Source organism: Spermophilus citellus (assembly GCF_964194105.1).
Source record: "Spermophilus citellus genome assembly, chromosome: 16".
NCBI classification, from domain to species: Eukaryota; Metazoa; Chordata; class Mammalia; order Rodentia; family Sciuridae; genus Spermophilus; species Spermophilus citellus.
In genome coordinates, this window is record NC_138196.1 from 31454422 (window position 1) to 31477184 (window position 22763).

The following is a 22763-nucleotide window of genomic DNA, read 5'->3' on the forward strand; positions in this document are numbered from 1 at the left end:
TATATTTTTTTTCTTCTGTTTTAAATAAGTAAGAAGATCTCAGAAGATATAGGATGGGTCAGTTAGCAAGGGACACAAACTAAATACCAGCCGAAATGACTCTCAGCTCTTGCCTAGTCCAACAACTCTTTTGTTGTGGGGGAAGGAACATCTATCATGCCAAACATACCAATACTACCTTTCAAAAGAGAGTCAGTTAATTCTCTTTTATGAACCAAATATTTTACTTACTGTGAGGTGGGATGAGACATATGTGGCTTTTGTTTTAGAGAAAATGGAACTGTCACTCTTCAGAAGAGTGACCCTCATCGTCCATATTGTTTCCTTTATTCATATTTACTGTGTTATCAGTACCACCCGTGACCCAGGTTGCAAAGTCTCAGTGATTATCATTGATTGAGGAGACGGCTACTCAAAGGGAAACCCAAACCTGATAGAAAAAAAAAAAAAACAATTGAGAAATGGCCAGAAGAGTCGAGTTACTCCTCTTGTCGTTTATATTTGAGCACCTCAGTGTTAGGCCTCTGATAAGAATGCATCCCCCTAGATTTGGATATATTGTTTACTATATATATGATTTAATTAAAAATGCAGGTAGTGAAGAATTAATTTTTATACTACATCAGATACTAGAAATTTATTTCCATCAAATAATAAATGTCAGTATCTTAGACCATAACACTTAATGAATTTAGAGGAAATACATTTATGTGAGAGTTTTATGTATAAATCCTCAGTCTTTAAAATCAGATTTGAGCTGGGCATGGAAGCATATGTCTGTAATCCCAGGGGCTTGGGAGGCTGAGGCAGGAAGATCACAAATTAAAAGCCAGTCTCAGCAATTTAGAGAGACCCTAAATAACTCAGAGAGATCCTGTCTCAAAATAAATAATAAAAAGTGCTGGAGATGTGGCTCAGTGCCTCTGGGTTCAGTCCCTGTTGTAGACAGATAAATAAATAAATAAAGTAATTAAGTAATTAAGTCAGATTTTAGTCTAAAACTGCTTTGCAACCTAGTCGTTTATCTGGAGTCTCAATTTTGATAGCTGTGAAATGCGGATAGTAACATCCAACTCATAGTGTTCTTGTAAGGATAAAATTGTTTAGAATAACCCATATAATCCCTTGGTGCATGGATGGCAAGTGCTCATAAATGGAGTGAACATGGTTCTGGAAGATGATACTTTCAGTACAGGCTGCCATCCTGCTTCATGAGCACCGGGTAGCAAGTGAGAAGTGCCATTGCCTGGCCTGTGCACATTTGGGGAGGAAAGGAAATTTTGTATTGTCACTCTCTAAATGAATACATTACCTTGCCAAATTGTCTGACCACCTTGTTTACTTTTGATCAAGGATCTCACGAAACTAATGATATAGGAAAGAATCCTTGGTAGCTGCTACTATCCCTATATTCCTTGTGATGATACACCTCGTATGCATAGTATGTGGCTTTCACATGCAGTGTCTTAGGTGTATCTGTTCTTGAACAATATATCTGGTGCTGCAGAAAGGGAAACAATGAGACTGTTAATGCCCTGGGGTGCAGCTCAGTGGTAGAGCACCTGCCTGCCTTGCACAAGGCCCAGGTTTCAGTTCCCAGCCCTATAAAATAGAATGTTATGCTTATAGTAGACTAAGAACTTGAAAATAGATTTTCAAAGAGTAGATTGAAGTCTGATCAGGGCAAATCACTCACCCCTGCCCACCCCAACTTCATTCTTCAACTGTGGACTCTGTCATATGTATCTGTTTTTTTTTTTTTTTTTTCCAGGGCTGGGGATGGAACCCAAGACCTCGTGCATGCTAGGCAAGCACTCTGTCACTGAGCTACATCCCCTGCCCTGTACGTACTTTTATTATCAAGCATTCTCCACGTCTGTGCTACCTAATTTTAGGAAATATTTTTCATTTCTTTGCTTCACATGAGCTGGGAGAGTCTTTCAAGAATAATCAAAAATTAAGTTTCAGTAGGTGAGGGCTTGGACATATAATTCTTGAAGTCTCCATGGAAACGTCAGTTCCCAACTCTTTTCAGACATGGGATCATTCTGCAGTCCCACTTCTTGCCCGGGGAGACCTTTAAACAAGAACATGGTTCCTAAGCTATAGAACTCAATGTGGTTCTGTTACAAAACACACAGACTTGATTGGCCTTTGTCTTGGCACAGTAGCTCCAAGCTTGGAAGAAATACTCCACAAGGAGACGTTAGATCTTGCAGCATTATTTCATCTCATTTGTACATTTTCTCTGTGATTTTGCAGTCTTAGAGCATCCGAATAAGAGGTGGGTAAAAGTCAGGGTTATAGATTTCCTGCTGGCATTGTTACAGATTATGAAAATGGAAAAACAATAGAGGCTAATACAATATGGCCTAGAATTGCAACATTTTCAAAAATACCATACTTTAAACATTTCTGTCAGGCCCCAAAGGAAAATTGTTTAATATGGTTTGGGTTTCAATTTGAGATGTCACATTGACGGACTGATATGGGTGGGAGGTTTGGGACTGAGGGTTATTTTGTTATTTACTAATAAACGAGATTACTTCATCACAAAAAAATATCACAGCATTTCTTTTTAATATTTGGCTTAGAAAAAATTGGTGCTCCCCAACAGATGACAAAGTCCAATTTCTCATGCTTTTGTAAAGATTGTTTTTTTTTTCATTTGTTTTCAGACAGAAAGGAGACTGTTCTGAGCTGCTCCCCACATAGAATCTGAGTTGCTTTTTGTCCCCATATGGAGTATTGTTTTCCTCTCGGTGACATATGCAATGTTCAAGTGAATTGGCTACTGAGACATGAAGCGATTCATGAGGTCCCCTGAACCATTTGCTCTGAGGACACATCATGTCCTCCTGCAGCTCCAGAAAGTGCCCAGAATTCCACGAAAAATGTGTTGAAACCAGGCAGCTTCATTATAAACAGCACTACCTAGTCACCAAGCTGTGTCATCTCTTGCCATTTAAAATGAACAGATGTTATTTTTGCTCCGAACTGGATTGCAAAACATCTTTTTTTTTTTTTTTAGCTCTTCTTTGCCAGTTAAAATCACATGAACAACAATACCTGAGCTACTTGCCAGAGTGCCAGAAATATTTGTTTTCCAAATCAAGCATGTAAAGATCTCAAAAGGTGAAGGATTTAGTCTGGCAGCATTGAAAGAAGGGACTGGAAGGAGGGCCAGAGTTTCAAGGTGTTGGTCACTAAAGACCAACCTGTTGTGGCCACTCTGCTTTCTCAGGGTGGGCCTGCAGTTAGAGAAGGCAGCTATAAAAGGGTAATGGAGGTGTCGTAGTTTCTGAGTGACAGATCAGTATATATATATTTTTCACCCAGGTAACTCCCTGCTCCTGAATTCTGCCATGCAACCAGACCTGACAGTGAGCCGAACATACAGTGGTCCCATCTGTCTACAGGACCCGCTGGACAAGGAACTCATGACAGAGTCCTCCCTCTTCAACCCTTTGTCGGACATCAAAGTCAAAGTGCAGAGCTCATTCATGGTTTCTCTGGGAGTGTCTGAGAGAGCCGAGTACCACAGCAAGAATCACTCTGGGACATTTCCCCATGGAAACAATCGCAGCTTTAGTACAATGCATCCCCGAAATAAAACGCCATACATCCAAAATCTGTCATCACTCCCCACGAGGACAGAACTGAGGACAACTGGTGTCTTTGGCCATTTAGGAGGGCGCCTAGTAATGCCAAATACAGGTGGGTGGTAAGTGTGTGTCTGTGTACTTTCCAGAGTTTGTTTAAATACTTCATATAATTATATCCTGTCAAAGTCATTTTATGATGTTTATCATCCCTTTGTCAGAACAGAAATGCCACCACTCTACCGGTCTATTGGATTTACACAGCACACCAGGACCAAGGCAAAGATTAGGCTTTGTGGTTGTTATCTCAGAAAGTTTTAAATGCCTGTTAGAGTTGGTAGCCATATTAGCTGAAAGTGTAGTCTCCTGGGTTTAAGCCCCTTTGAAATATGTTACCTAGGGCATGATCAGGTAGCCCCAAAATCATTCTTTGGCATGACCACAACAAGTACCATGTTTATAGCTTTGCATGGCTTATATGCTAGTAGATAAATTAATGCAATGACAGTATCATTTCATCAGTAAATGACCTAATAAACACACTCAGTGTTCATAGACCTTGCTAAGCGTGTTACTTCATGATGAGCGATGATGAATAGTCATTGCAAAGCTGCTCCTTTGAATTGCCACTTCAGTTCCTGGGCTATGTTGTAAGCACAATTAATTTCCAATTATTTTCTTTCTTTCTTTGGGTTGGAAGAAAGGAGATTTTCTTGATGTTTTGCAGGACACGTAAGGTGCCCAGCTCGGCTCACTTTTAAAATGACGTCCTAACTGTGGATTAGTTTTTGGAGTTGCAGCCTGGGACTTAAGTGGGTGGCAGAATTTCACTTTGTCCCCTGAGTCCTAAGCAATGAGAATTGGGTAGTGTGCTGAGTCACAGGGTGTCTGGCTGAGAGGGATGGGGCCATTGGACCTGCAAGCATTGTTAGATTAGCACAGATTCAAGGCTGTGGCAGGTTTCTCTCTAAAGTAAAGCTAACTAAAATTTTATCTCATAAAATGAAATCTGTAATAGGACTAGTCCAATATTATTGTTCTAGCTAACTGACCTCTCTAACAGTTTACTAACTTGAAACTCAACTTTTCCTTAAGTTGATGAATGTTGACTTGTTTGTACTCTCCCAAATTAATTCCTTTCTTTAAATGTCATTTCAAAATCTGTTTTACTTCTTTTAAATAACCCTCTAATGCCACCCTAATGATTATGTTTGGATAAAATTCCAATCCTCCATAGCTTTCTTGGTTAAGGTTTTTGGACATGAAAGGATCTTGGTTGAAATATGTGTGAGCATCAGTGTATAAATGTTTGCGTATTATGTCACTCTTCTTTTGATGACTCAATGTAGAGTGAATCAGTCAACCATATTTACCAAGTACTCTCCCTGTAAGGTTTCATAAGTTACAAGGGTGTGTTCTGGATGAAGAAATGTAAGACACATCCCCTACCCTCTCAAAGAACAAGATACACACATCATAATTCAAAGTCATGCATTGAATCATTGTGCTTTCACCTTATCTCCTCTTCCTAGCTCATGATTGGCATTGTCGCAGTAGTTATGAATTGAATAGGTTGGCCAGTACTCCTCCTTTCTCTTCCCTTCATCATTTTATAGTGTGTGTGTGTGTGCGTATGTACACATGTATCTTCTACACATATCGAAGGAATGCCAAGACCAACCCACTCATCAGCTATGTTTATTTTATGTTCATTAAAGAAAGTGAGGAGATTAAATCATGATGAACCAAAGAGCTTTCTTTTCCTCCCCCTCTGACTTAACAAGGACCCAAAAAACTAAGAACTCTGATAGCTCTGTCAATGATTCCCACACGCCTATCCTGTGAAAGGGGAATTTTCAAAGTTCTTGACAAGGAGCACTGAACAAGAGTCTATGAATGTGTTTGGAAAAAAATAAATGTAGGGAGTTGAAACATATCTCCTGTTATTTGCAGGATATAAATGCAAAATATGCCCTGGGGATAAAGAAAGCAACACATAGAAATCAGATTGCTCTAATGCCATCCATCCCAAATTGTCATATGGCACATGCTAGAAATGATTTATTATGCAAAATATGAAACAAGAAACTCAGACAGGTGGTTCTGTTGTCATATCAAATAAAAGGCTGTCAGAATAGCAGGTGGAATTGGGGGGAATATATTTTTTCTTTGATCAGAGTTAACTAGTGAATGACATACTGAAAATGAATACTTCTTTAAGAAACCATAGGCATAAAACTTTCCCACAGTGCCTCTCATTCTTCATAATATATATAACTTGCCAACAATACTCCCTCCCTCTACAACCCTTGCCTTGATTGACTGTCTTCAGACTCTGCATACAATTTGCATGTTTGGGTAGGAGGAGGGAAGTATGTTTGACAGATAATAATAATAATATAATTTCTGATTGAAGAAGAGAAAAAATCGTTTAAAGCTCCAATTATCCTGTAGATTCTGGTTGAATTTAGGAGTATCATGAATAATGTTTCAATCTAAACCCAGGGAATTAAGCTGACTGAAAGAACAAAGATATGCTGTGCTGCCTAATAGCCCCTTTCCAGATAGCTTCATTCATATTCCTTCTCTTTGGATCTGGAAGTAGATCATTAAGCCATGAAGGTTTACACCAGACAACAAGATTTACAGCCTGGTGTTTTTACCAGGAATTTTGAATCCTCTTCATTTATTCATGTGTGTATGATCTGTTTAGTGTGTTGCTGCTCTGTGCAAGGCATTCTGCTAAGTGTTGTTGATGTGATGTGGCATTATGAAGAGTAGGAGTTGCCTGTGTCTTTGTCAACATGGGCTGGAGAGCCTGAAGGGAAGGCAGCAGCAGAGAAAGTGATACGTCAAACTAAGACAAGGCACAATAACTAGGACATGTTCAGGTTGACAACCAAACACACCGAATATCCTCTGCATTGCAATTTTTGTTCAACAGCAGGAAAGGATATCATGGAGGCCCCTTCTTTTGGCAACTCTGTTTAAGGAAAACTAGAAAATGCAAGGAGGCACCTTCCTGATTGGAGGTCCCTAAGTGTGTTGGTGAGAGTTCTCCTGCGACTAAAGTTAAGGTCCAGAATATAAATGGGTCTCCGTGCTGTAAGGCTGTGAGCGAGATTTCAATGTGCCTCATTCTTAATGCTATTGAAAGATACTAATGATAACTAGCATGTTACTAAATATTGCTCATACATAGGAATCACAAATAACTTGTTTTGCAATGAGTCTTGCATTCCTCAACTGTATAGCTGCTAATATAGGCACGTAGAAGGCTAAGGAAAAAAAAAAAAAAGTTGCCATCTCTAGATTTAAATTAGCAGCAGCAGCCTGAAAGCTTTTTGTGTGATTAACTCTAATGAAAGAGAGAAAAAAAGATGAGATGCATTATTCAAAAAAATAGGATGTCCTGAGATTTTATTTTGTAAAGTTTATACTATTACTCTATTTCATTTCTTTTTATAAACAAGAAACTACATTAAAAAGAATCTCAGCTCTCCCTAGACATCTCTCTTGGCCAAAGTGAAATATTTTCCTCACTGCATTCAAGAGAAGAGAGGGGACATTTAAAATGCAGTGTGATGTGACTTCCTATGCCTTTCCTCCTTGCATTATGTGATTTCGCTCATAACACTGCTGGGTTTTTTTGCAATTTCACATTAATATGAATGTGGTTAAGTCACTTTTAGCTTAACTCGTTTAACTTCTGTTTGCAAATTTAGGACCATATTGGTTACACAATAACCTAAAAGGTTCCTCAGCTTTTAACAGATGCTTTTATTTTTCCTAGTTTTCTTGGAAAACTGCATAGGCCTCTGAGTACCACCTCATCTTGCTTCCTGATGCACAATTCATAACAGGTTTACGCAAATCTTAGCTCACCCATTATCCCAGGTACATTTCTAGAAGTGAGTGGATACAAACAAGATAAATACATTTTAAAATTTGGGAGCAGATCAACTGATGTATCAATATTCTCAGATATGTTTTATATATATATAACTATACATATTTTATATATATGTATTATAGCAATATAAGTATATATATATATAAAAAACATTCCCAGATATGTTTGATGGTGCCTGGTTTTAGGACACCCAGTCTTTTAATAGATAAACAATGTTGGAAAGATTTAAAATTTAGAAAAGAAACTTATTTGAATACTCAATGGAATAATATGCCCTTCTCTATGTCACAATTATAAAACAATGGACTTTATAAACCTTCTAAGGATTAGAATTTCACAAATTGCCTTGAGAAGGCTCTTTGTTGTGGGTAGCTATAAGGTACTTAAGTGCTGTACTTTAAAACAATTGGAATACCTATGAATAACCTCTTGCATTTTTTTGTCTTAGGGGTGAGTTTACTCATACCACATGGTGCCATTCCAGAGGAGAATTCTTGGGAGATTTATATGTCCATCAACCAAGGTGAACCCAGGTGAGAGACAGAGATAGATGTTCTATTCTTTTACTGTATGCATCTAGGAATATGTAACCACAAACTCCACTATTATGTATAATTATGGTGCATTAATTTTAAAAATAGGGAAAAGAAAACAATTAAGGAAAAAATTTAACAAAGTTGATAATGTAGATAGCAAATAAAAACATGAAAGATGTTTGGCATCATTTATTGGGGAAATGAAAAGAAAACTACAAGAAGATACCACTGAACTCCCACTTATATGGTCAAAATTAAAATGTCAGACCATACCAAATGATGTCAAGGTTGTGAAGGAAATACAACTCTCTTACACTGCTGGTGGGAATGCAAAATGGTGTAACCACTTTGAAAAACAGTTTGATAGTGTCTCTAACAAGTTAAATATACACCTATCATATGATTCAACTATTCCACGCTTAGGTAGTTTCTCAAGAGAAATAACAGAACATGTCCATTCAAGACTAAAGTACACGTGTTTATAGCAGCTTTATTTGTAACAGATAAAACTGGAAACAAGGAAAATTTCTCTATGTAGGTGAATTGATTATATTTATACAATGAGATACTAAGAATATTAAGGAACAAATTATGGATACAAACTAACCTCTAGTGATACAGACCAGATTGTGGTTACCTGGGGACCAAGGAGGCCAGGTAGAGGGAGGGATTATAAAGAGATAGGAAAGCTTTTGATGTTGGATATGTTCACAAACTTGATTCTGATGATGATTTCACAGATGTGTGGATGTGTGTGCATGTGAGTGTAAGAAACTTCTTCAGTTGCATATGTAATTATGTATGGATTATTTTATATCCATTTTACCTCAGAAAGAAAGAAGAACAGTGTTCTAAAAGTAAATTTCTGGAAGGTGGTCACCCAAGTCGAAAAATCACTGAAGTTGACACTTAGGATATATGAACTTAAAAGTATTTAAAGTAGACCCAACAAAAGTTATTTAAAAAAACAGACTATATGGAAACACACCTACATGTTAATAATTATTGGCTTAGGCTAGTACAATTACAGTGGAGTTTGTTGCTGTGTTCTATATAAGTTTCCCTATTTTCAGGTTTTCCTAATTGGATATACCATTAAAATAAGAGAAAAAAACAAGAACAACAACAACAACAACAACAAAAAACACAAAAAAACACTAAGCATGATATTTTAAATATGAAATGGAAGTTCTTCTGAAAATTTGAAGTCAATAAGATGGAGATGTGTTGGTGAAATAGTGACCCACTTGGCCCTAGAGAGGGAAAAACTAGTTGCAGAAGCATAAACCGTTCATGAGTCTACATTTTAGGGGCACTGGTACGTAAGTAAGCAGAGAGCACCAAATGGCAAACAGTGAATTGGTAGGCAGACCATAAGCAGGACCCGCAAATGTCGATTGGCCAGGTGCTGTGGCACATGTCTGCAGTCCCAGTGACCCTGGAGGCTTGAGGCAGGAGGATCATAAGTGCAAGGTAGCCTGAGCAACTTAGCGAGTCCCTCAAAATAAAAAATTTTAAAAAAGAAGACTGAGAGTTTAGCTCAATAATAAAGTACCCCTGGGTTCAATCCCCAGCACTGAAAATTAATAAGTAAATACAATAAAAAATAGAGTTGTTGGAGGTACTCTTTGATGCCATCATCATTATGCAAATTCATACAGTGATTGATTCACGACCCTTTTAAGGTCAGCATAAGTCCTGCTCTACATAAACGGAAAGACAACTTCTTAGGCAGTGTTCCTAACTGTAAAAAATATGGTCTAAACTTCAATAGCTTCCTGACACATTTCAGCAGCATTAAATTCAATTACACGAACAAATACAAATCTTGTCTCATACTCTTAATGAAAGTAGTTGGTTATTTTCTTAGTGCAACTATGATATTTGTAGAAATGTTGCCTTCCTCCACAGAAGATAAACCTAACTCCTCTTTAGAAAGCAATTTCTCTCATAAACTGGATGTATACCTCTGGCATTTTTAGTCATAACATCTTGGTTATTTTAGAATAGGTATTTTTGTTATGATTGTTAGCAAAGACTACCTGAAAGAAAAAACACTGGAAAGAAAACAACCAGAGAAATAGATTGTTTAAACAGATTTTGATAGCTCTTTCTGTAAAAGGATTTGCAGGAGCCCAGTGGCCCCAGGTTTCTGCTCTCTGGGACTTGAGAGGAAGGGAAGAAAGGATTTGCAAGTTCGTTGTTGGTGAGGCTCTTTGAGGGGTGTGTGACTGGGCTGTGTTGGGCACTCATGTTATTTTCTCAGTCGTGTTACATCTATATTCATTTCCTATATGCCCCCAAAGCTGCTGGTGTCTAAATGATTCCATTAATGGGGAAAACTGGAGACTCACAGAGTTTTAAGTTTTCTCCAAATCTTAGGTGAGAGTTCAGCAAATTGAAAATTAGAGTTCATTGTGTAGAAGTCACCTCATTTTTATCCCTTGATTTGCTTAAAAAATCATACATGCCTGAAATTGAGATCCCGTCCTTTACACAATGTGTTTTTCAATACTTTGTCCTGCAAAACTCAAATGCTATCATCCCTCAGCATCCACAAGGCATGGGTTCCAGGACTTCCACGGATACCAAAACCTATAGATGCTCAAGTCCCTCAGGTAAAATAGCATAATAGTTGCACATAACCTATACACATCTTCCTATGTGTGCTTTAAATTATCTCTGTATTACTTATAATAACTAATATAACATGAATGCTATACAAACAGTTATACTATATTGTTTTAGTGAATAATATTTTTTGATCTGAGGTTGAATCTGCAGATAACAGAACCAAAGGATATTGGAGGGTCAACTGTATAAGGTAGAATCCAGTCAGCCTTCCCTGAATTATGACCCCCCCTACCAAGTCCGATCTCTGCATCCTCCTTCCTTCATTCTAATCCACATACTGAGCCTGTGTCCAGCTCCTTCCATTCAGACTCACCCCCAGCATCTTCTACCTCATTTCCTGAGAACCAACACAGAGCTCTTTCACATTTTTACAAGGCACCTAGTTTACAACCTCCCTTAACCCCTGTCTCTAAACTAGAAGCTGCTTCTTCCTAGGAAGTCAGAGCTGAAATGTTCCAACAGACATCAAATATCCAAGAGCTTCAATAAAATGTCCTGGAAGTATTAGAAAGGAATGATCACTCGGGACATCCTGCAATTTTGAGAAATACCTATGAGCTTGGCAGAGCCCAAAGACATAAAGAGATAGCTTGGCCTCCTGGGGTCACTCTCCTGGCCGTCTTTAGCTTTGAAATTCCATGTTAACCAATATGGCTTATCCACCTCTATCTAGGGTTTGAGTCTATAACTGCTCTCTAGGAAGCTGGATAGAAGTTAGAACTTTAGATGAGGTGTGCATTTTCTTAGAGTATGAAATTGTAGGAAGCACACATTCCCTTTTAGCTTACTGAAAGCTTCCCAGACATTGTCTCTTGAGGAAATGACCGTTCTCTGGGCTACAGGCCATTTAGCTTCCTTGGCAATCCTCATTCCCTTTTGAGTGGCACCAAAGTATTTACAAAAACACTAAAAATAGGAAATGCCTTCCTACTTCCCCCCTCCCTTTTTTTTTAATCTGGGATGAATTTTTTTCCATCTGTGCCAAGAAGCTGCTGAGATCTATGTTCTTTAGCTTTTAATCTTGTGATTAATCAGGAAAAGGCCATTGTATCATCTTTTCTTTGTAATGTCACTGGAAACTCTATTTTCATTTCATGCTGTCCATCTGTCATCCTAAACTTTTCTTGGCGTCCACAAAGCTGGAATGCATTGCTCTGTTTCTTTCATCTTTGCCTCGAAAGCCACCACTTTTCCCTTGCTTTCATTTCATGGGTGTAAGAATTGGATTTGCTGACCCTCCATCACCTCCAACACGCAGAATACAGTAGGATTCCAAACAACATTTTTATGCTTCCAAGCAACATCTTTAAATTAAAGTCTGCTCCATTTTCCTCTTGACCACACATTTCTATTGCCCCTTTCTGAATTACATCCCTGGTGTAGCAAGGTAATGACTTATGGGAACTGTAACTGATACAATTAATTCCAATTCCAATCCTGGTTCCCAGGGACATGGTTCTGTGGCATGAATCAAAGACACCAAACAACCCCCTGTATTCAAGTTATCTCATGTGGCTGTGTTTTCATATTTTGATAAGCTGCGAGGCTGTTCTTTGTCTGCACTGAATGTACCCTCTCTCTCTTGGGAGATCCAACTTGTGTTCCTGGTGAGCCTACAAAAGGACACTCTGTACTTTGCATTATGAAGAATGGTTTCACTTTCCCCTTCAACATTCCTGTGCCTTCTATATTTTCAGACTGGAAACAACTACCATAATGAATCTTTCCAACTTCCTCCAGTAGTCTGCGCCTTTGGTCAGTGCTGTAGTTTGGATCTGAAATGCTCCTAAAGGTCTCAGGTGTTGAAGGCATGGTTATCAGCCTATGGGGCTATTGGAAGGTGGTGGAAACTTTAGGAGATGGGACCTAGTAGAAGGAAATTTGGTAACAAGCTGAGCCCTAGAAAGGGATTTGGGGATCTAGCCCCTTCCTGTATTTCTCTTTGCTTCCTGACTGCCAGGAAGTGAGCAGTTTCCTCTACCCCATATTCTCACCATGATGCACTGTGCCTCTTCCACAGGCCCATCTAGCAACAGGGCCAAGTAACCATCCTCTCAATCTATGAGCCAAAATAAACTTTCCTTCTTATAAGTTAACCATCTCAGGTATTTTGTCACAGTGACAGAAAGCTGACTTATACAGCTAATTGTAATATTTAAGAAATTATTTCAGTTAACTTTTTGTACATATATGTGAATAGTGTTTTGCTGAAAGCCATCTTTACATTCTTGGAAACGTAATAAGTTACTTTACCTGTTTCCATATAATTTGTAAAGAACCCTCATATACATTAGACTTATTTAATCTCCACAGTAATATTTTAAGGAAGAGAATTTTGTACCAAATTTTAGACCAAAAAAAAAATTTAACAGTGGAAACTCCAAGAAGCTAAACTGCCTAACCAGGACATGCTAATCAAAGCTGGAATTTGAACCAAGAATGTCCAACTTCAATTCCAAAGCACATGGACTAAATGATGCTACTTTTCCTCGATCTAGGAGAATAAGAAAACGGCTTTCTGACATTGTATTTCAAATTATGGCTGTTATAAGCAGATGCCTCTGGAATCGCTCTGTCGTAGCACCAAGTATTACGCAAGTCAGGATCAAATTGAGCACATCTTAGAAGTCTATGGGGGTAAACTGCTGTTAAATTATAGCATTGATAGAAGAAAGCTTGGGAACAAGGCTGAATCTTCAGAAACAATTTGAGCCCCATGGCAGAGTGTAGGTGTACTCAGGCATCAGAGGTCCTGCCTACAGGTCTAAGCTTTGCTGCTGCTATGCTTAGACCACAGGTAAATTAATAAAACTCTAAGTGTCTCTGATTTTTCATCTGAAAAACAGTAGTAGGTACTTGCCTACTTTGGAAATGTTGGGTATTGTATGCAACATAGCAATACAGTGATACAGAATTCTTAAAGATGATAAGAAGAAAAACTCTAATTGATATATTTATATATGGATATATAGCATGTTAAATTTTATACATTGATAAAACATTTTTATCTTCACATTAACCTTGAAAATAATAATATAATCATCCTAATTTTGTAGCTTTGATCAGAAAAACTTGTAGGTTTGCCTCAGGGTATAGCAGGACTGGACACAAAGCAAGATTTTCTAATAAAGTGTTCCTTATGCTACACCCCTCTGTTAGACAGCTTTTGGTTGTAGTGACATGGTACTTGAGATAATCAACTTAAAAGGAGGAAAGATTTATTTGGGCTCATGGTTTTAGAGGTTTCCATCCATGGTCACTTGGCCCCATCACTTTGGGACTGTGGCAAGGCTGAAGGTCCCAATATTCCCTGCAAATGCACCCACACTACTTCCTCCATCCAGGCTGCACTTCTAAATTTCCATCACCTTCCAAAAGCAGCAGCCACTCAGGGCCAAGCCTTAAATCCAGGATCCTGGAATGTTTGGACATTCCAGATGCAAACTATAACAATCATACTCCACTTTACAGCACAATTAGGCTTTTTGTCATTCCCCAAGAGTTCTTGATGAAAGGTGAAGACAAGGCTTATGCTTAATAATGGGAGTACACCACGAAATGCACAGAGAGGGTGCCAAGATTTGGGAAGACAAGGATAACATTGTAATTCAGTGTAATTACAAATCAAGTATCCCTTATCTGAAATGCCTGGGACCAAAGTATTTCAGATTTTAATTTTTTTTCAGACTTGGTATTGTTTGCCTATTCCTAAGATATATAATGGTGTATCTTGGAGACAGGATCCAGATCTAAATGCAAAATTTATTTATTTTCATATACACTTTATACAGATGGCCTGAAGATATTTTGACACAATATGTTAGTGTGCCTGTCTTTTGACTGTGACCTGGCACATGAAGTCAGCTGTGGCAATTTCTACCTGTGGTGTCATATCAACACTGAAAAAGTTTCAGGTTTTGGAGTACTTTGGGCTTTCAGATTGGGGATTCTCAGCTTGTACCACTGCAGTAGTGGATTTCACAGAAAGTAATGGAAAAATAGAGTAGGGCTTTTAATGCATTATAAGAGTAGACTTAAAGAGGAGGAGGTGAAGGAAGAGTTCCTGGAGATGCCATCTGAGCTCAGTCTTAAAAGATGACAAGGAATTGGCCAGACCGAGAGGTATAAGGGCCCCACTGATTTCTGTCTCCCCAGGTGTATTTTCTATAGCTTTCCACAGGGCGACAGGTTTGGGTGTGCTTTAGGAGTCGCTAAATCCAGAGGTTTGCCTCTGCTTCAAATTCTTTCTAATGCCCAAACATCACTTTAAGTAGCTTCCTTCCAACTCCATCCCAGGCCTTGCCACAAAGAGTTGGGTTTCATGTACAGTCACAGAGGGAACTCAGAGACATCATGGGAACAGGGAGTAGAGGCCACACAGAAAGGCAGTGGCAAGATATTGGAGCTGCCAGCAGTGTGTGCTGGTGAGAAGTCTTGGACTGGGTCAGTGTTAGATGTGTCCTCCTTTTCTAAAGGCCTCTGTGCAGTGAGGAATCCAGGAGGGATTCTTGAAAGAAATGGTCTCATTTCCCAAATTTTAATTTGAAAGATTTGGGTGGTTTCTGTTTTTGTTTTTACTTTCCTCAGAAATCTTTGGAGGGAAAGAATTTCATCCTTTCTAATTTAACCAAGTACCAATCATTTTTTTTTAATGAAATTAAGGTATCCAAGAAAGGGTGTTTAAATATTAGCTATCTCAGTGCACAGACCCTCCACCCATATTACTGTGAGAAGAAGATATGGATATAGCATACTCTTCTTTTTTCCCCTCTCCAAGCTCTCTTCTACAGCCCACCCCACCCGGAGGTTACAGAGTAGGGAACTAGACCAGAAAATTATTACAGGGAGTTTGCTTCTGAGAAGCAATAAAATGAAACCAAAGGCAAACATTCATTTCTTTTTCCAATTACACTGTCATGTGGATATTCCTGACCAAATGCTTATACTAGCATTGGAAATGTTGTAACTAATTTTACAACATGACATGCATTTTGGAATTGGGACTTAGTCCAGATGGGATATTTCAACCACTTTTGTCTTCTGTTTGTTTTTTTTTTTCCCCCAATTGAATGGCATGTTCTGTTCAATGGGAACATTTTGCATTAAGGATTGGGAAGATAGAGATTTCAATAATATAAACATTATCTTTTCTAAAGGTGCTTAGATGGCACCAAAGTTTTAAAGGCAGTGCATAAAATAAAACTAAATACTAGACTTACAAGACAGAAAAAGTAGCTCTGGAAAAGGAAGAAGAGAGAGTTTCTTTGCCAACAATGAGCTCACAAACACTACTTCAGGGAAGTAGTGAAGGCTACTTCTATGGAACAGCTTCATGTGGCATTTATTGCATAGTAAACTATTGGGAGGACTTCATTTCTAGAAGAGTAAAAAGAAATCATGTATAAATTCATCTTTTCACAATAAGATTTAAGGACTGGCCAGCTGGCCACTTTATTAATAGAAATGGAGTTTTTATTATATGAATCTGTTTGTAATAAAGTATTTTTATGTCAAAATATTTAAGGTCAAAATAAAACTTTTCGTCATCCTGAATAAACTTTTCCTGGGACCTCTGATTCCTCAGAATATAAGAAGCCCCTGCCACCAGGCTACTACTGTAAGCATAGCAGTCCTTCATCAAACTTTGCCTCTTGAGCTCTGAATAACACCTACCTTTGACTCTGCCCTGATACTAGGTGATTAGTCACAGCATTGTGGCAGGAAAGAAAGTCTGGTCACCCTTCCGGGTTGATTTGCATCTGTGTTTGCCTCCCAAACTTGGAGACAGGGTGTATGTTAAACCATCCCTCTACTCAGGCAAAAAGGGAAACAACAAAATCATGCCTTCTCAGCTGGGCTTGATGGCACATGCCTGTAATCCCAATGGCTTGAGAGCCTGAGGCAGGAGAATCAGAAGTTCACAGCCAGCCTTAGCAATTTAGCAAAGCCCTAAGCAATTTAGAGAGACCCTGTCTCAAAATAAAAAGGGCTGGGAATGTGGCTCAATGGTTAAGCACCCCTGGGGTTCAGTTCTCGATTCCAAAAAGAAGAAAGAAAAATTGTACCTCTCAATGCAAAGAAAGTTTTAGACTTGTGAAATAGTTTCCACAATTGGTTTCTTGCACTCAATTCAGTCAATAACCACTTATTTGTATCCATTACTCTAAACCAAGCAGAATATAATACCATATAAAGAAGGTGGGAGAGAAAGTGGGATGGATAAATGGATGTAAAGATACTTACGGATATATATAGACATATAACAGGGTGTGGCATTTGGAATCCAGTGTACTTCTTCTGGATTCCTGGAACTGACAAAGTTCAGAGGTGACTAGGGGAAAAAAACCCAAATACCCCAACATTTAGATGTCAGGAATTTTCCAGCTGTAATGCTAAAATCAATTCCCCACCTCCCTGCAGAACCTACAAAGAAGTATTTTATCCTAATGCAACCATGCTCCCACCCACTCACTCTCATACCCTCTCACTCTCTATTGATAGAAGAGTGGGACTCAAGGGAAAGAGAAGTCACATTTTGGAGGAATGCAAGTACCAAAAATGGCTGTTCCTTGCCCTTTCCAAAGCCCAAAACCAAGAGCCCCAAGACAAATACTCATAAAATTTGGGTCATCTGCAGGAAGTGGACACTGATACCTGGTTTTCTCATTGTTTATCATTGTATTGACTCTGCTTCCCTGTGCGACCAGGGAACAGAAAACTGAGAGGGCAGGGCAGGGCGTGGTAGCAAAACCTAGGAGAGCAGGGGCAAAAGAACACTTCCATAATTTCCGAGTCTCCACATTCTAAAGAGGTAGAAAAGATAAACCCTGGCCATGAGTTACGGGCCAAGGTGAAAATGAAAACCACAGACTTGTCAGGGCCACTTCAGTGTAAGTCAGAATGCTGCAAGTTAGGGCTGCTGCAAGCAGAGAGCCACTTGACAAGTGTAACTGAAATGCACAAGGAGCTCCTTACTATTGGCAGTCTAGTCACCTGCACTCACCCAAAGGTCTTGAGACTTTTTCCAGTCACCACCCATCTGTACTGAGCCCATTAAAGATTGTCTTATGGTTAAAAATCTTTGAAATCACCCAAGAAAAAGATGGCCACCTTGCCACAGGTATTTAAGTAAGGAGAAGATACGTTTTCTCTTTCCTTCCTTCCTACACAGTACCACAGAGACCAGCTCAAGGAAGGAATGCATGGGAAACTAGCAACCCCTCCCCCTTCTGCTGACCAAGCCTCCGGAGCTCCATGCGCACACCTGCCTGAATGTCCTGCAAACATGTCCGTGGGGATTAGGGAGGAGGGGTGGGATTCTAAATCAGATGAAAAAGTTTTAATACTAACAAAAATGAGTCTTAAAAACCAAATAAACTATTATAATAATAGATGCAACTGAAAGGTTATAGAAGCAAAATGAAATGGCTTCAAGGGACCCTGCTTTAGCGGGTGGCTCTTCCACACCCAATTGTTAGAGAAAAGTAGGAAAACTAAACTCATCTACTACCATAATAGATTAAGCCAAATAGGCAAACCCATTTACTTAAATTAACAACAGAATTGCAGAGTGATGTGTATGATGACAGATGCACAAATATTATAACCAGGAATGAAGGAATGAACCCTGTCTAAAGGCTCAGAGAACATCAGTTGACCTATAAACTAAAAGAGCATAAAGGACATGCAGTTGAGGGGAGTAGGATGTGCAAAGAGCCAGAGGTATAAATAGTCTTGTGTATTTTGAAAACTAAGCAAAAGTAAAACAAAATATGCAAGGAAAAATTACAAAGAGGCTAAAGCATAAGTGATGTTAGGCAGCATCACTTGCTATCTAACAGAGACCAACACTAATGGGTAAAGATTGACAGGTGAAGATTTGATGGGTAAAGATTGACGAGACTGGACATTTGGGAGACTTAGTCATATTCACCCTTTAGAGATTATCTTTGGCTTCATCTCCACTGCCTGAATTCAGTCCTTCAGGATACAAGCACCCTCCTTGACAGCACAGCAAAAATATGTCTCGTTTTGTTTAGCACAATTATTAATGGTGTTCCTTTCCTGCCTCAAAAGTATGTCGATCTGGACAATAAATTATAGTCTCTCTACTTGTGAGTGTCCTTGTCTCTAGTCTTGAATGTCTTAAACCCCATCCTCTAATCCTCTCATTGCTATCATTGGGGATTTTGGAGAGAGACTTGGGGGATAAAGTTGGCAGGATCTCTGTGTTAACGTGGGGTGAAGGAGATGAAGGAGTTGAAGATAATGCGCAGAAATCTGACTTGGGAACTGATGATTAATTAGCAGAAAGAGATTTGCCAGCTGAAGGTCACTTGAGGGTTTGTGATGATAGTTACCCTGGGAGCAACTTCCTTTCAGGAATCAAATATAGCACTTTGACCTACAAGAAAAAGGATAGGGAACAATTGAAAAGTAAAATGGATTTTTTAAAGAGTAAGTAAATAAAAGGGGAAAACAATAGTGATAATCAATAATCAAAAAGACAACCGCTGAATTAAAATCCTGCATCCAGATTCTGGGCAGAGGTGTGACAGCTGCTCTACTTACCTGTCAAAGGGCATGACGTAGAATATGCTTGCACACTCCACTCAAGGTGAAGTCTCTGCCTTTGCAGAGAAGGATCTACCAACTGCATCTATGAACTGGTAACATATGTCAATTGTCAGCAACTCAATGCCAACGTAAGCATTGGCTTTGCAAGGAGAAATTTGAAAACTATGGGAAATACGATGACAGGGTAGAATGAGAAGAGCACAGGAATCCAGAAGGCTTGGGCTCTGGTGGCTCTACCAGCAGCCTGGATGACCTTGTGCAAATGTTCTTTTTCTCCAGACCTCAGCTTTTAGCATCTATGAATTTTATATATTATTAACTGTTTCTGGATTTGGGTCAGGTCAATATAATAACTTCATATCTGAGAAGTCCAGTGCAAACTGTTAAGTGCATGTATTTATTGATTTATTTTATTTATTTTTATTTTTGCCGTTCTGGGGATGGAACCCAGGGCCTTATGCACACTAGGCAAGCACTTTGCCATTGAGTTACACCCCAGTCCCTGAAGTGCTACTTAAATGTTACATTTTGGTATTTTATTCATTCTTCATTTTTTTTATCTTTTAAATTTTATTTTATTTATTTATTTATTTTGGTACCAGGGATTGAACCCAGAGACATTTAACCACTGAGCCACATCCCCAGCCCTTTTTCATATTTTATTTAGAGACAAGGTTTCACTGAGTTGCTTAGGGCCTCGATAAGTTGCTGAGGCTGGCTTTGAACTTGTGATCCTCGTGCCTCGGGCTCCTAAGCTGCTAGAATTATGCACCACCACACCTGGCATAATTTTTTTGTTTGTTTTTTAATTACATAGGTAATGGAAATTTACTTTAGTTCTGTTCCAATGACACAGGATTCTTCCCTTTTTAGTGTTACCACATTCCAGATTCAGGAAAGATGCATTCAATTACAGCAAACATGTTTGCAGTTCATTATAAATCAGGACCTCTGTAAAGATACAGAGAACTCCCTCAAATACCATTAACTCTGCCTCTGATTTTCGTAGCACACTGGCCTATGAATTATATTTCAAAGGTCTACTGTATGAGTCCCACAGTGGACTCTGAGTAGGCTGGTCCTTTCATCAGTAGATGAGTAACCACCTGAGCAGGGCAGATGACTTATGCCTCCTTGAACAGCTTTGTCCTGTCCCCTTTGCCTGGATTTCCTTGCAAGTTAGGTAGTAACAGATGGAAATGAATGGATTGTCCTTGTCACCATTTCTGCTCAGTGGTCATTCCTGGGTCCAAATCCTATTTGTTGTCAAGTGGAAAGTTTTATTGGACACACAAAATTGATGGTATAGACCTACCCTTTCCAAGATATTGGCACTAATTACCTCTATAGCAGGTATGGGAGCTAATGAAGAAAGGTACTTCCTATGTAACAAAGCAAAAAAGAATCATTCTGCTAGTGCCAGGGAGTAAATTGCTGCCATTTGAGACTTACATTAATTCTTTCAGGCTACTGCTATGCAGTGTAATAAAAGGGGCAATTTATCAAATAGTATCTTAATGACCTAGAAGGGTTAATGCACCTTTAGTGGAAGATTATACTCTTTTTCCACAGTAAAATCATGGTGATTTCTTCACAGTCATTTAGGTTAGAATATAATGCCATTGTCCCCAAAAAGTAAGAGAAAAAGATTAGTGGAAAAAACAAGGAAAGGGAAAAACAGAAATGGAATTCTTATATTGTCATTTTAATATCTGCTTCATGGGGGGAAAAGAATTTCCCCCAAATCATACTCTTTGCTTTCCCTTCTACCTCATACCCCCTCAATCCAAAAACACACCTAAATAAAAATTGCCATCATTTTAAATCAAAGCACATTTGGGACCCAGGTGAGCTCACAATGGGAAATGATTGGAGTAGTCAGGAAGAGTCTTTAATTAAAGACGCCATTGACAAGATCACAATGGCTCTGAGTGTTGCTAATAGATCAGAACGGAAGGTCCACCTTAATTCAATAAGAGAAAGTCACTGTTCCATGGGTTTGATTACACATTGTAAACGGACACCACATACTGTAATTATTTTTATTTGTATGCACCCTCTCTTTTATTGCCCATGCTGGAACTAGAAATAACCTGTCCTATTAAGATATTTAATATATATATCATCCTTTCCACTTCACGTAGTTATAGCCTAATAAAAATGCCAGGAGAAGAAGATACCAGCCCACACTGAGGCTGCTGCCATACTTTCTATAACAATCCTACACCGCCCTTTGCAAAATTGCACCATGAACTTCCTGTTTATCCTGTGTTATAATCTTTAAATGAAACCATAACAACTTCCCAGGACTCCATAAAGTTACATTCAGATCTGGAGCCCTGCTATCAGTATAACTCAGTGATAGAGGAATTGCCTAGCTGTGCGAGTCCTGCAATTCATCCCTAGCACCATTAAAAAAAAAATCAGAATTGAGAATACAGAATAGGGGCTCAGGATGCTGAAACACTGAAGACAATCCAACGCCAGATACCTTGAAACAGGTTGCTAAGTGTCTGGGAGACTACAGTGGATGGAGGCTGGGGGAATGCAGCAGAGGGTCTCAAGACAAGAGAAGCTTGGTGATAAGCAAAGAATGGCTCCCAAAGTATGTCCACATCCCCCTCCCTGGAACCTGTTGATATTTTATTACTTCACCTGTTTTAGAAAAAAAAAAGAACTTGATAAATTTAAAGACCTTGAGAAACAGATATTACTGTTGATCATCAAGGGGGAACCAATGCAAGGTTCCTTCTTAGAGGAACAGAGGAGTATCAGAGTCAGAGGACTGAAGATGTTCTGTTGCTAGTTTGAAGAGGGAAGAAAGCACCTTGAGCCAAGAACCTCCAGGAGGGGTGCAGACCTGCCAACCCCTCTATTTTTGTTTTTAGCTCAGGGAGACCTCTGAGCTACAGAACCATGAGATAAATTCGTCCTGATCCAATAAATCTCTGGTGCAGCCATAATATAAAATGGATGCAAGTCTCTATCTTTTCCATGTTATCTACCACAAGGCCCCCAAGGTATTGTCTGCTCTCTATGACTGTAGTCACAACAACACTCATGCCAGTATTTTCCCTTCACGTTCCAGGTTCGGGGCTGTGGGTATAACTCAGTGATAGAGGAATTGCTAACTTGTGTGAGTCCTGGGATTCATCCCTAGCACCATTAAAAAAAAAATCCAGTGTTGAGAATATGCCCCAGGGAACACATTCCTTTTCATTCCATTTCCCACCAGCATCCCTTCCCAGATTTACCTCAGAGTTGCGGTGTGACCTTAGGTAGAGCATTCCACCCCATGCAGTTCTCCTAAACAATGAAGGTGCTGGTCCTGATTAGTCCTAGGTCCTTCCCCAGCCTAAAATGAAATGATTCTATGAAATCAGAGTTTTCCCAGAGTAGTTTGTTTTCCCCACTCAGAATGTAAATGAATAAACAACATAGCAGATATTAAAACATGTCACGGTGGCAAGATGCATAAATCCAGTCTTCTCCTTCCCCCAT

General features: G+C 39.0%; 1 protein-coding gene across 6 annotated transcripts in view; it reads left to right on the top strand.

Annotated features, from left to right (window-relative positions):
• Positions 1-22763, top strand: part of UNC5D (unc-5 netrin receptor D) — a gene marked incomplete at both ends in the record, with an annotated part of 514193 nt that overhangs the window by 447310 nt on the left and 44120 nt on the right. For all 6 annotated transcript variants that reach the window (XM_081269820.1, XM_081269821.1, XM_081269822.1 and 3 more), the window contains 2 exons: positions 3340-3717; positions 7964-8048. In XM_081269820.1, the coding sequence (XP_081125946.1) occupies positions 3340-3717; positions 7964-8048 (463 nt within the window). The remainder of the gene's footprint in view (positions 1-3339; positions 3718-7963; positions 8049-22763) is intronic.